This window comes from Osmia bicornis, chromosome 12 (genome assembly GCF_907164935.1).
Source record: "Osmia bicornis bicornis chromosome 12, iOsmBic2.1, whole genome shotgun sequence".
NCBI classification, from domain to species: domain Eukaryota; kingdom Metazoa; phylum Arthropoda; class Insecta; order Hymenoptera; family Megachilidae; genus Osmia; species Osmia bicornis.
This window is the reverse complement of record NC_060227.1, coordinates 1,643,507-1,658,633: the sequence shown is the minus strand read 5'-3', so window position 1 is coordinate 1,658,633 and position 15,127 is coordinate 1,643,507. Positions and strand designations below refer to the sequence as shown.

Below are 15,127 nucleotides of genomic sequence, written 5' to 3'. Positions count from 1 at the left end.
GGAAGTGCTCTCCTTTGATCCTCGACATCATATTATCATGTCTAGATCTCTCTTCCCGATGTCCTTTCGTGTCTGTTCTACCTTGTCAGGACGAATAAAATGACGAGGAAGAACTGAAATGAGCATATTCCGTTGAAAGAGGTAGATTCTTCTTTTAGCATTAGTATAATCTTTTTAGGTAGAAATAAAACGAGAGGGAAGGGTGAAAAGTGGATGAACGTGGTGATTAGGTATTTTTGACGATGGAGTTTCTAAGACTTTTTTTAATTAGCATAAAGATATTTAGGTATAGCATTGAGCGTGGAGGTTAAAATTATTAAAGATATTAATTGAATAAATATACTCCATAATTTTAACGTACTCTCTAGATATCTCATTCATACTTGGATGCACTCTACCCGCATAAATATCTGCAGTATAGTAAAAACACTGCTAACGCGTGCATTGCCACCGAAAATAAATGCAAATGATTTTTTTCCGTCTGTAACTGGCACGATAGAAGTTTGAGAGAAAGTAAAATTACGCTTCGACGGGTACAACTTTCCTCGGGAAATACCAGAACCAGAGCTTACGTGAAAACTTGAATTATCTCGTTTGACACGCTGGTTTTCTGCATGTTAATCCTGTTATAGGAATTGAAATACAATCCCGGACAAATTCTTGGTTTCATTAACTTGTTTCAATAACTTGTCGTGGGAACGGGTAGTAATTCTACTTAAAAAGAATTCGTAAAATAAAACAAATTACCGCGACACTTCTAGAAAATCTAAAAAGAATTCTACTTAAATTTTCCCTGATAACAAAAGTCAATGACGTATCGCAAAATATCTCTAACGAAAATAAATTCTTGTCCGTTTCAGAATTCCTTTCGTGTTCGTAACGCAAGCAATGTAACCACCGTACCTCTGAAAATACGAAGCCGAATCGAAGCATGCGCCTTCTTCCGCTCGACGGTTGTTCACCGATGTGATTGCTGAAAATTCAGGGAGTCATCGTTAACGATTACAGTAAGTGCTCGTATCTCTACCCGCGATTTATTCACCTCCTTCTAAAACACGCCACGGATACAATATTCGATCAACGCGAAGAGGGTGGTCCACCTGGTTCACCGGTCTCCTCGAGCTACGTTCATCGAATTCGAACGAGCATTACGGTATCCTCCCGCTGGTTGTGCATTTTCATTGCTCCTTCTTCTTTCCCTTTTTTCCCTCTTCACTTCGACAGAGTGCACCGAAAAGATTTCAGGCATTCGCGAGGCCCACCTTCTTCAAGGGGCCAAAAAGGAAGACTCGGGCAGAAGGTTGAGCTTCGCGAAAGGGCGTCGATATTAATTCTTTTAGGGTCACCTTTACCCTGGCGAATAACGTCTGGTCACAATACCGATGCGTTCAATGGACGCTGGATGAATTTGCATAAAAAATAGTGGTCGATAAATATAGGTGGAAGAAATTTACGAGGACCGATGTTATCTTTAAAGTATTATTGATGGTGATTTTGCTATCTTTCCTGTCATGATCCTTGGAGAAAATCGCAGCGTTCAGACTCGTTTCTCTTTTAAATGCTCCCCGAACAAGGATACCTTGTAATAGTCTTAGGCGCTTCACGAGGACGAGATCCTTGCCTTCTTCGAAGCATCGTAAACAGTGCTTGTATTTTTTTCTGCTCACTCGTTCGCGGGAAAATTAAGTGTTTCCGTGCACCGACAGGAATTTTCCTTATCTGTCGATCTTAAATACCCAACTTTCAATCGTTTATATCTCAATCTTCGTGAAGAATATTATCGATACGTTTATACAGAAATCTTCCTCGAACTTTAAGCTTCAAAATGACGTGTCGCAAGTGCTGTTTGGAGATACTTTTCTGTCATCAATTTTCAATTACATCAAATCTGACATGTTTCAAAATCAGTCATCGTTTTATAAAGGACAGAATGTGTTAAAGTATTTAACACGCGCAAAGTTTCTAAGAAATTCGTTAATTCCAAGAAGACAAATTCTCACTGCAGAAGGTTACATTCTTTCGTTGCACCTCGGAGGTACTCGGTTGCGGTTGCACTCGTGGTCTTCGTAGAAAAGCTCGAATAAAGTGAAAGATCTACTGAAACTTCGTATCGTGCACCGAGTTATTCTTCCACCATAACTCACCTGTCACTGCCTTCTTTCATGATTTCGCGACGATTGTCACGCACACGTGTACCGTTATTGTGTGTACCTATTGAGCAATGCTCGCAGTGACAAGGAGTTTAATCGTTGCAACAAGGTGTGAACACGTCCAGGATCACTCACGTTTTTGTAAATCTTATTACGTGAGCAACTTTTAACGAGGCAAACGCTAAAAGTCACTTCTTAATTTGTCGTACCATTTTAGATAAATATTTTTGTGTCAAGAATTTTTCCAAAATTCACTGGCCCGAAAAAGGATAATAATATCCTTAGTATATGTAACTAATTATTCGAGAATTGATGTGATTTCCCATTGCTCGGTTAGAGGATCTAATGAAGCGAATATATTTCGGCGAGGAGTAAGATGGAGCAGCGATAAAACAATTAAAAAGGAGGTAAAGGACGAACAGGATGAGAGGGACCGGCAGGAGGGTCCGGCAACGAAGAAAAATAAAAGATAAGAGTAGAAAATAAGAGAAGAACAGAGAAGAAGTGGTGGACTCGAACTCGTCAAGGACCAGAGGTCCTTGCTCTCCGGGTCATAGCGAGACCACAGACTCACAACACTTTCTGTACTTCAGGCTAACACAGAGGCTCTCAAATTTAATCTATTTTCTCATCCCTTTTACCTTCCATTATTAGATCAATTAATAGACAATTTTCTTAAACGAAAATTTTCACGAAAGTACGTCTACTTCTAAATTGAAAATAAATGGGAAAAATAATTGCAATTAAATTACTTAAATTAAATTATCAAATATCAAAATATATTATAAAAATATTTAAATCCTCAGTTACAACGATATATCGATATTTTTATATTTACATAAACATTTGCATTTAATTCTTACTAAATGTCATAAATTTCACTTAACTTGTTAATTAAATTGTTACTCTAATACGAAAATCCGTTGTAGCCATCCGGTTGAGATAGCTAAGGTGTCGCGCCATTAATCTGTCAACGCGTACGGAGAACCCCATAATAAAGTGAACGATAAGCAACCGCCACCGGGCTTCTCCGTGGTTGTAATTTTCTCGAGACATCCCTGGACAGTTCTTCAAATAATTACCATTTCATTTACGTAATCGTCTCGGTAAAAAAGTAAATTGTATGTTGGAAAGCACCACATGTTTTCTCGACAATTACTTATCTTATCCTTGATTCTTATAAGATAAACGTAATGACATCTATTAAACATTTATAATTTTTATTTTTCATTTTAATTAGTTCAGGTTGATAAGGGATGTTATAAAATGTGTGGATACTTTAAGTAGAGAATCTGCAACCAGTTTCGCTCTGACGTTGGGAAGTTGCCTGCTTTCAGGCGCATGCTAATGAAGAATATTCTTTACATTAAAATTCTTTTTATCCTATTTTTTTTTATATTTTTGATATCCTTACATCTTTTTATTTTTGTTAAATATATTTTTTATATTGCAATTTTATTATTTCTCCATAGGAAAATATAATAAATTAGAAAAATCTAATTTCTCTTCAAATTTTCAGTTTTGATTCCACAGTAATAATTAAGAATTGATAAAATAATAATAATTATTATTTTATTGAAATTGATTTACTATCAGAATCGTGATTACACAATGTATTTGAATCGTGTCATTAATTTTCCAGTTCAACCAATTCACACCTCCCAATTAACACATTTCATATAACTATTATACGTAACAATTATCCATTATATTCTGTACGAAACAAGAGAATTATTAATATAAACATTTTCACCTGATGAAAATGCAAAGGGTCGACGATAAGCGAGCAGCACGATTAATTAAAGAGTTTAATGACTAATTGTTAGATTCGATAGAGAGGGTAGAACGAAGGGGACCAAGGGAAATCCAAGCACACACCGCGAGAGACTTTCGAAACTCGACGACCATTGTTTTCATTCTTATGCGTCTCGTTTCCTCTTGTGACCATTCTCACCGAGCATCGAGATAATCCTTCTTTAGTAACAGCTCGTCCTCTGTTTTCTTGCACAAGGGAACAAGGTGAGAGCCCTTGTTAAATACTGAGCTTCGAGTGTTCCTCCTTCCGGGAAGTACGTTCGGTTCCTTACGAAATCTCGTTCCTTAGCGCAAAAAGGAGTCGTAAAAACGATTAAAATATGAATATAAAACTTAGAAATTTACGAAACAAGCTATTGCAATTAATTCGAATCAAATTCGAAGGCGATCTATTTTTTAATCCACAATTGATTACCTTCTAATGATTGTTGCAAATCTCTCGGCGGCATAACGACAGCGAAAGCGTTGAATACGCACGATTCTTTCTATACTCGCTTTCTAAGCATCGTTAACAAACTATTTTCGATTTCGAATGACTCGTTAAACGAGTTCAATTATCGTCTCGTCGGATTCCTATGGAATCATTTTTCACGCATCGAGATTTCTTCAAATTCAGGGAAAGTATTCGAAGAATTCGCGAATACAGATTCCAGGAGATTATGTAAATAATTTTGCGACCGATCGTCACCGTAAATTTTGCAAAATTCTCGGATCGGTAGTAAGCGAGTGAAAGGAAAGAGGAGACACGGAGAAACCGTTCCATTATTCATTCCCGACGAATTAATAATAAATTCTAAACGTTCTGTATTTACGATCCACTTAGTTGCACAACAACGTGATCCTATAAACGGAAAAGCAACGGTGAGGAATGGTACAGTTCTCGATGCGACCGCTTTAAGATTATAGAAAGTCTTTTCTTTTGTTACCTGTAAACAAACCAACGCAATGAGAAGAATCTTCTAATTGAAGATGTATTTTCTTCCTTATTATTCTAAGGAACGTTCCTTGAACTCGCGTGATGTAGCAAGTTCTCTTTTATTATTAACTCGACTGGTTGGAAGATCAGATGTTGTGAAATTTTCTGGAAATTTATAATTAGAAAATTAATTGAGTTAATTACTGTTAGATAATTTATAGTATGTAATAATGGATACGTTTGAATTACACAGAGTGGGTTTAAAGTTCTCGAAATAATTAAAAAATAATACAATGAATTAGAAATTAAAAATTTGTAGATTTCAGATTAAAAATTATAATCTAATTATAATGAAAAGAAAATAGAAACGATTCGAGTGTATTCTATGAAGCACAGAAATTAACGGACTCAAATGCATTTCGTCGATAAAGATCTTCTATAGTAGTCTTATCCAATCGCTCTTAATTTCCCACTGATTGTTACCCACGTTTCTATCTAAGTGTCTAAGCGTAACGAGCCCGGGTACATAACGCTAGGTACACACGCAAGAAGACAGCAATGAAAAACAATGTCAGCAAATTTTATTCAACGATCAACAGTGTTTCACCATTATTTTCACCGAGTTATCACGTGAAGCGGCTCGAATCGGTGAAAGAAACCGTGAAGGCCTTCTTTCGAGACTGCTGAAACGCAAAAGAATATCACGCAGGCTAACAAGAGCAGCAGCCATCGTGGGATCGATCAAGAAACATAGTCTTCTCGATTATTCTAATCAAGCAGAGTGAATTTTCCATCTCCTGTACAGAGAACGGCTCCTCAATTCCCTTAATTTAACATTTCCTCGGTTAGATGGCTTCCTGGGGTTATTCCTAAGAATATTCTATAAATAAATTAGGCTTTTACTGTAATACATGCGATATTACGGAATTCTTAAACAACCAGAGAATCCTTGTACCAGTTGCCTGCGAACAGGAAGTCAAAAAAGATTGAAATTCGTCGAAGCACGAAGGATGCAGAAGGTTTCATAAGATCGAGCCACGAGTGGCTAATTACCCAATAAAACGATGAATTAATAATAGAAAGTAATCTTGATCGATTTAATATGGATCATCGAAACTCATAAAATTTCTTTCAACGATCCCTATCAAAACTCCAATCAATTTACTCGTCCATTGCGTAAGAACGAGTTCCCCTTTTTAACTCCCAATAACATTGAATCTTGATCAAGGAAAAAAAAGAGAAAGATCGATCAATCATTATTACTCGTACTACTTTTTCCTTATAACCAGACGACTTCGAAGAAATGTAGAAATAAAAAACGTTCATCGAAGGACATTGATGATCTGTCGCCCGATGTACAGTACCGGGAATGGAGGTCTCCTTAAGGAAAATGGCGCTGTGATAGAAGGTTACCATTCCGAGTACTGTACACAAGATCTTTCGATATCAATGGAGGATACATCGGTAAAAATTGTTGAATAAAATTTTACGAATAATGGGGTCTCTTTCTATATTGCCATTTTCTCTGGGGAAGGTTACCATGCTCCGTACTGTACACAAGCTCTTTCGATATCAATGGAGGATACATCGGTAAAAAATGTTGAATAAAATTTTACGAATAATGGGGTCTCTTTCTATATTGCCATTTTCCCTGAGGAAGGTTACTATGCTCCGTACTGTACAGGATCCTTCGGTATCATCACTGGAAGATACGAAGCAAACGACGAAGTCGTCGATAGAAGAAAATCAGGTGTGTTCTCCATGGTGAGGCCTTCCTATGCGGCAGAGATCGGACCTGCCGGAAGAGTGGGGAGCTCATATAAGACACGAAGCCAAACGCCTCTCCCAGTGACCAGTCTCGACACGAAAACTCATCAGCCCGAGCTTCTTCGGTTCTCATAGCAACCACTTCACTTGCATTCGAATGGTACCAAGGATCGGATTGAAATTTAAGTAGATTTCAAGTAATCGTAATTGGTCTTATTCAAGGCCGTGTTGGATAAAAGACAGAATGCCGTCCTCCGAGGTTCTCTCGATTCTCCTGGTCTTCCTGGCTGCTCACGGTGAGTCTTTAACCATTACCTTTTTTATTCTTCCTCTTCCCGTTCGTACGGCACTGCTTTGGCTGGTTCCTCTGGATAAATTCTACCCTTCTTGACGCAAACTACGATTCTGTTTTATTAAGTCGTTAAACACCCGTGGACACCGTGTCTGTATAAGTTAAACAATTTTACTTTCTCATTCTCGGAAGTGACTGCGAGGATTCTTGTTTATAAGTGTTTCAACGTTGCCTGAGCAATTGGGTACTGATAAATAAATTACAAAATTGTTGCCCATTCTTCGGGGACTTTTATGTTGATTTAAGTTTAGGAAATAAAGCTTGGGTACTTGGGTGGCACTTCGACCACAGAGGGATTCAATTACTCTTGAATTTTCATAGAAATCCATTACTTACTTTTATTTATCTAATTAGAAATATTCGAAATTATAGATTTATATAAAAGGTGGGAACGTTGAATAATTTAATCAGTAGATTTTCAAAATAAAATCAATAATATTATTTAAATTCTAGAAATTGTAAAAATGAATAACAGGTAATATTATGGGGGTGTCAGTGTGTTAATTAAGTGGTTAAAAAAGGATCGGTAACCAGGTTTTACCCGGCGCGAGTGCAAGTGAAAACGGACTTTCTGTGATCAGACGAGCGCATATCTTGCAGCCGCTGGATCTAAAAAAGTGCGCGTCGGCCTACTTTCGCGTACGCCATCCTCCGCGACGCTCTCGCGATGCTTCAGTTAGAAAAACCTTGTGAAATTGACGGTGATTTAAGCAATTAATTAGCCAGTTAATCGGCTGACACGAAGTAGCGTAGCGTGTACCATTAATTTCCACTGAACTCGATCGAATTAATAGATAGTTTCATTCGTTAATTCCCTGATGGCTATCGGTTTTCACCTCAAATTGCATTCGATAACAAAAAATTTCATTAACGATGCTATAGACGTTGTATACATGATCTACTTCTTTTTTTTATTTCTCTTTATTTTTTCGTTACACAATCTCCATTATCGTCTAACAAGGTGTTTGTAATTTCAAAGAATGCCCCCACCTCTGGTAATTATTACACGCGTGTTCGTTAAACAATGACGGCCATTCACCGGGTTTCACACATCTCGAGAACTTTCTCCCGTGTCTCGCGAGTGAAAATATGAAAGTAGCTCGACACGGACAGATTACTCTCTCTCTCTCTCTCTCTTTCTCTCTTATTCTCCTCCGCACATTTTGCATCCGCGGATCGTAAGAACGCTGATCGATTTTTTGATAGCTGCAGAAAGAAAGTTTTTCATTCCAAACGTGTACGATTTTAAATGAATAAATGCAATTAACAATCACGAGAAAAATAACAATCTCGTGATTAGCTTCAAATTTAATTGCATTACCTATAATTATTCTGTTTATTTAAAATAGAAAATTCAAAAATATTCAAATTCATCACATAAATAATAAGCTGCGAAATGTCACCTGTTCGGTTAGCCTCTTCAGTTACGAAACACCAATGAGGTAAAAGTACTTCCTTAAGTTTCGTAATTCTTTCTAAATAAACACTCGATGCTCGTTTGAAGTAGTAATTGTTACATGGTGATTTTTCAATACTTTCACTCCATCCCATATACGCAGTACCAGACAAATTTCTTTTTAAAATAGTTACCATTTTTCTTTTAACCATGAATTACCATATGAATCTTTATACATATTCTTTGAATCATTGTACAAGGTGTTCTCCAACGATGTTTTAATTTTATCCTTAAACAATGTTACAAATGGTAGGTTTTTCAACAACTTTTTATCACGAATGAAAACACAGTTTCCATGCATCGATCTCCTCCGATCTGCAGCTAGCTGGCTTTACGTAAGAGATTCCACTTTCTATCGTGGCGTACAGTTTTATTAGAGAGATTATTTTCGAGCGAGCAGATAACCGGTGTCCCACGTAATCTTCGAATTATATATTTATTCTTACTGGACAGTTTCCGCGATCGCTTTCCTTCCTCCAGAATTCTTGCTAATAAACTAGTCTGTCGCACGGCATTCTTCCGTGGAAACCTTGAGATCGCAGTTCCGGCTCTCTGGAACCAGAAACTCTGATATAATTCAAAAGAAAAACTAGCATCATTGCTGGGAAAAGAGAAAGAAAAGGAGAAACGCGTGGATCGCGCTTGAACAATGGAGAAAATTCTCTTCTCTCTACGAAGAAATATAAAAACAAGTTAAAGTAAACTGGAGCAAGATTCGCTCTAGAGCCAACCCTTTCTCAACCATTTCCGCTCAGACCGGAAGTGGCAAAAAAAAAAGAAAAAGAATTTTTCGGCCATTTCCGGTCAAACCAGAAGTGGCGAAAGAAAAAGAAAACAAAAATTCTTCGGCCTTTCGTTGAGATTTTGACCCACTAAATAAAATGGCGTAAGAATTTCTTCGATAACTAAATGCTATACCCCCCCCTCTCAAGATTTTCAATCTTAGATATGGGTTGGCTAATAAAAAAACCATATCGTTGATACACAATTTCTTATAATTATATCAGACTTTCTATATTTCAACATCCTCCGTTCGATATGCAATAATTTAATGATCAAGTTGACTAACCCTCCATTAACTTCTTCTCCATTTACAGCGATAATCAATTTCGAAGCATATCGATCATAAGAAGCGGGAATTTTTTGCGAAAAAAATCGAATGGCGAATAGAATTCGTGAGAAAGAAAAATGGTTCAATGGAGAGGAAGGAAAAGGGAAGTGTCGTTGCATATCTCGTAAACGGCGTCCCGATCGCTGCAGTTTGTTACACGAATCGCCTTTTGACGTGGAACGTTGCACTTTACGGAAGGAACGCGAAAAGGTGGGGCCTTGTACTATCTACTAGATCTACTAGATATACTAGATGTATTCTAGATGATCTAGTAACCGCTCGTGCAGCTCTCTATCGGCCAGGAAGGCCGTCGTTGTTTTCATTTCCACGATCAGGAAGGAGATCGGTAAAACGTTCATCGACATCTGTTCAATTTTACCATTTTCTTCTCTTCTGATAATGTCGTAAAAATATGAAAAGCTTGTTAAAATAATTCTAGGCATTCTGGGCTTGTTAAGATAACTTGCAATTGCGTATAATGGATTTTGTAGGATAGAAAATGGTTTGTGACTGGAAAGTTGACTTCAATGGGAATTTAACGAGAAAAGTTCATCGAGCTTATGGTGAATCGATTTAGAGAATTCATACACAGATCGACCTTTCTCTCGAGTGTTTCTAACGATGCAACTGCATACAGATATTGCGTGCATTCGTTTATGCATATCAGAGAAGTCATGCGTGAATAAACCTGTTTCTGTTTGATCGTTGCTTCTTGAATTCTTCTCTGCTTACTTTTTTAATTTCTATTTCCAAATAAAACAATCCAATAAGCGGTCCTATTTTTAAATGACAAATAGTTTATTCCAATAGCCCCAAAAAATCAAAATCGAGAAAAAAAGAGGATCCTTAAAGAAATTATTATAATTTCTATATCCAAATGAAACAATTTAATAAGCGGTCCTATTTTTAAATAACAAATAGTTTATTCCAATAGCCCCAAAACATCATAAAACGTCTATGAAACAGATGATCGATTAGGATTTTCACTGTAGAAACGCTCTCGCCTTTGATTCTTATTGTCGGAGGCGAACAGTCGACTTACTACAAGCACTTACTCCTTTACAAGAAGTCGTAAAGGAAGGGAAAGTAACCTGGTGCCATGACAGTACTAATAAGAGTAGCTGTTGCATAACAAAGCTGCCCAACTAGCGATGTACCGCCTACAAAGCTGGTAAGCTACGATCGCTCAGTGATTTCAATGCCTGGGAGGCAATGCTCGCCGAGTGACTTCAATGCCTGGAAGGCGATGACGTACGCATTGTATCGAAGATGCTCGACATGGAAAATTTAATTCTGCTTCGTTTAATAATTACTTTGTCACGTTGATAGTGAGAAATAAATTGTTTTTAATCGGATATTAAAAAATTATTTCTACAAAAAGGAGTATTAATAATACTGACTCGAAACGTTCGACGTCGCGTTCGTTCGCATGGAACAACATTCTATCGAGCATTCTAGACTCCTGAAAGGCGGTAAAGCGATCCATTTTGAAAGGTACGAGATAGTCGGAGGCGTGCTCTCGATTTTCCTCAGGTATGCGGTCCCTCTTACTCGTCGAAAAATCTCGATAAATATTAATAACACCGTCGTTCCCGAAACAAAATCAAGTGTATCCTCTATTTTTCTGATTCATTGTATTTTGCACGGTGCAAGGTGAGAGGCGTGAATTTTGTTTTTCCTGTTGGGTTAAACGAGTTTTCGAGGGAAAATGGTGGACTTAGAGTAAACTTTTGAATGTCAAGGATACCTCTGCTGGAAAGGTGTATAATAGAATGATCATCCTTGTAACGTTTTATTCATCGAAAGATTATCTTCCAGGCATTGAAAGAATTTGAACTATCTATTATTGAATCATTTATTTATAGCTTCTTCCACGACGCTGATTTACTTGGTGAATCAGAATTCTTGGCGAAGAAGGCTGATAAATTCTTAATTACTTGCAAAATAAAAATAATTGAAACGAATGAAAATAGACCCAAATTAGAATAAAAATCGCGGTCTTTTTGTATCGAATTGCGAAGAAAGCAGATAAATTCTTAATTACTTGCCAAATGAAAATAATTGAAACGAACGAAGACAGGGACCCAAATTAGAATAAAAATCGTGGTCTTTTTTTGTCGAATTGCGTCGAAGGATGGGAAGGATAATTGGATGGAACGTCACGAATCGAATATCGCATTTTATGGAGCATGGAGGAAAGGGGTACCATGAAGGTTGCAAGTCAAGGCTAGGTACTTTCACTTGCGCCCGAAGCATGCTCTCTTGGGAGCGCACTACCAGCCACCTTCCCACCTTACTTTACTATTTACTTTTCTACCTGGTATCTCCGAATGGCGACCGAATTACGTCCATTAGAGGAGCTATTACGTGTAACCCCTTGTGGTTTAAACGATTCCGTGGTTTTAAAACTCCAAGCTGGAAATACCGAGTGTGCAAAGTCATTCCACGAAGCTGTGTTTTATTATCATTTTTAACACGTTAATTGCTACAGAGGTCATTGCTGCCCTGTATTATTTAAAAGGGGTAGATGTTAAGTAAAAATAGCGATTAATTAAAATACTTGTTGCAACGTAATATTTTCCACATTTATCATTTTTAATTGCACGAAGAGAATAAATAGACGTATCGCAATTTTCACACGGTTACGCGGAACGCTCATAGCGAACATTAACACCTTTCCATTCGCAATTTGCATCTGGGAAAGTATCACACGGAGAATTGCATTCTGCGGTGGATACTGCAATATGCATTACTGCGTTTTATGTCTGATTAAAAGATCGAGACAACGGTATAAACCGCGATGTACAATCGAATTTTATAAGCAACTGTTGTAATTTAATAACCATACAAACTGCGTTCTCTAGAAATTCAAAATTGCACAATCTTCAGAAATTATTATATTCGTTATTTTGCACTATTTTATGAGAAAAAAATTGCAAAATCCAGTCGCACGGTTTATCAAAGAGAACCCTCTGTATGCATATCGCATACCTGCGTCCCCAAATCGAATCATAAATTCCACGGAACCTCGCGTCTCGAGATTCCCACAGTTTCAAGCTCCTCTGACATTAAAAAAATGAACAAAGTATGAACGTGAGATCACGGAGGAAGGATCGGTGTGCGATGAGTCACGATTGTTCGATCGGATCGATAGAAGAAATCGTGTTACTATGCCTCACGGTCGCCACGAACGCGTTCCTGAATCGAAAGAAGAGAAGTAAGGTGCTGCCGTGCAATTTGATATCATATTCCCAGTCATCTGACCTTCTCAATGGAATTATACAAAATAATTTTCTACTTAAAATAGTGAATTTGAACCGCGGTTAAGATAAACTCCTATGGAAATTCAAAGACACAACGCGTTCTATCTACGAATATAATAAACTTCAACAATTATTTCTCGTTTCAGGAACGTACGCCCAGAAGCAGCAACAGGAAGACCCCTGCCAAACAAAAGCCCGAGTGGTGGGTGACATAGAGTATTGCGATCGCTACTGGGAATGCGTGAACGGACGTCCAGAACTATTCGACTGTCCAAATGGTCTCGTGTTTGCTGGTAAACATCGCGGCGTGACCGAAGGGTGCGACTACCCTTGGAGGGCGAACTACTGCGATGGGAAACGTCAAGCGAATCCACCGATTCCAGCTGAACATTGCGACTGGTTGTACGGTATCTTTGGTCACGAGACTTCTTGCACCAGGTACTGGACCTGCTGGAATGGAACTGCGACAGAGCAGCTCTGTATCGGTGGACTTTTGTACAACGAGAGGGCCAGATCCTGCGATTGGCCGGAGAACGTTGAAGGATGTCAAAAGCACCGTGAGTAATGTTATTATAATTTAATTTAATTTATTCGGTGATGGTTAACTTTGGAGGTTTTGATAATACAAGGGTACAAAGGTATCTGCTCCTAATGCTAATTAACAGAATAATTAATTTTTAGTACTGTAGTTTTCTTAGAAGCCTAAGACACAAGTTGCAAAATCAACCTCTGCATTTCCTATTCAAGAGCCCATTCCCTGCTGTCTTTCGCAAAACACCTCGCGTTACTCCGATGCTAAGTTCGCGATCATTCTCACTTTCGAAAGCGGTCGAACGAGAAGAACGTCCACACGCGTCGCTGTCTGTTTCCTTCTTTGCTCGAGGCTTCGCTCGAAGTCACTGTCCTCACCGAAGAAAAAGAGGCGAGTGGTTAATTAGCATTCAAAGTAAGCGCTCGTGCCTCGTCTGCTTCGTGTGTCGTCGGCCAACTTTGATGGATAAAAGTAGCATCGATCACTGAAATATTTATAACAGAAGTAATTCATATTTATTTATACAATTAATTCAAATCATCAGTAGACTTGATTAGCATTCCATAAGTATCTACTTTCTTCCAAGAAAGTCATTGACTCATAACTTTCAAAAATGATATCCTCTTGCGCAAACTTCAGCACGTGGCAAATTTTTGCACCTGGGATAATGGAATGCGTTTATTTTAATATGGAAAAATGAATCTCTACTTTTTGCTTAGTTCACAGTCTGCATCTAACCACAGTCTTTTCGATGCGAATAATTTTACAATAATAATAAACGATTCTGTGAACAGCTCTCTGCAACGACGACGCAAACGGGAACGTACCCCTGGGTAAATCTTGCAACCGGTACTGGCAATGTCAAGGTGGTTATCCACGGCTACAAAGATGTCCAGCGATGTTGGTATTCGACAGAAGATCGCTCAGGTGTGTGGTACCACCAACGGAAGATTGTGACGTACCCACAACACCACCGAATCTAGAGGGTGATCTTCCGGATGGAAGAAACGAGCAAGAACCGGAGGAAGAAAATCTTCCTCCCGGTGTTCCACCTCTACCAGCTGGTGCACTGCCTATCTCTCTTCGAGGTCGTTCCAGAAATTAAATCGCGAAATTCTAAGGCATTCAGTCGAGTCTCTACGTGTGCAACGCGATGTAAACGATCCTTGAAAAATCGTCATCATTTCAAAATTAATTAGCTGTTTAATTAATCGAAATTTACGAAATTGAGGAGTCTTGCATCCAAGGAATTTTAATTAACACACACGAAATTATAATTTCGAAAATAAGTTGCATACGTGGAACATTCGCGATTTAAAATTCTCAAAATTCGAGTCGTATTTCAGACTCCCCTCCAAAAAAACAAATAAATAAAACAAAAAAACAAGTTCACCAATACAAATTGGTGAAACAATGCTCTCATTTCAGGAGAGCACTAAGCGTTGTTAAATTCTATGTTTTATGTATATTCACCGCTTCGTTACTGTTACATCCGAACCGGAAGTAACAGACATTCTTCTTCCCTTCTCTTCTTTTTGTATTCTTTTGATCGACGATTTTCATCGACGATTCTTCGTGCACGTAAGTTAAACGATGTATACAACATCGTAATGTAGACATATTGATTGTATCCCTGTTTAATTATTAAGCAATCACCGCCCGTTCTATTATCATTCTTTTCTATTAGTCGAAGTGTAAATATTCCTCGTAGCCATTCTCACCGTCTTCTCGCGTTAACCATAGGTAAGTTCGATCGGTAACGTTC

The 15,127-nt window shown here is 38.0% G+C and overlaps 2 protein-coding genes across 2 annotated transcripts; one reads left to right on the top strand and one right to left on the bottom strand.

The window, feature by feature from the left end:
- Positions 1-3,849: 3,849 nt before the first annotated feature.
- LOC114874956 lies at positions 3,850-6,423 on the bottom strand. Its single transcript, XM_046288160.1, is given in 7 exon segments — positions 3,850-3,863; positions 4,029-4,129; positions 4,131-4,249; positions 4,311-4,318; positions 5,479-5,509; positions 5,512-5,564; positions 6,372-6,423. Coding segments are annotated over 7 exon segments (378 nt in total).
- Positions 6,424-6,744: 321 nt separating this feature from the next.
- Positions 6,745-15,077, top strand: LOC114874982 (protein obstructor-E-like). Its single transcript, XM_029184795.2, has 3 exons — positions 6,745-6,944; positions 12,977-13,387; positions 14,157-15,077. Exons 1-3 carry the CDS (start codon positions 6,893-6,895, stop codon positions 14,465-14,467), a joined length of 774 nt encoding a protein of 257 aa, XP_029040628.1. The 5' UTR covers positions 6,745-6,892; the 3' UTR covers positions 14,468-15,077.
- The last annotated feature ends 50 nt before the right edge of the window (positions 15,078-15,127 follow it).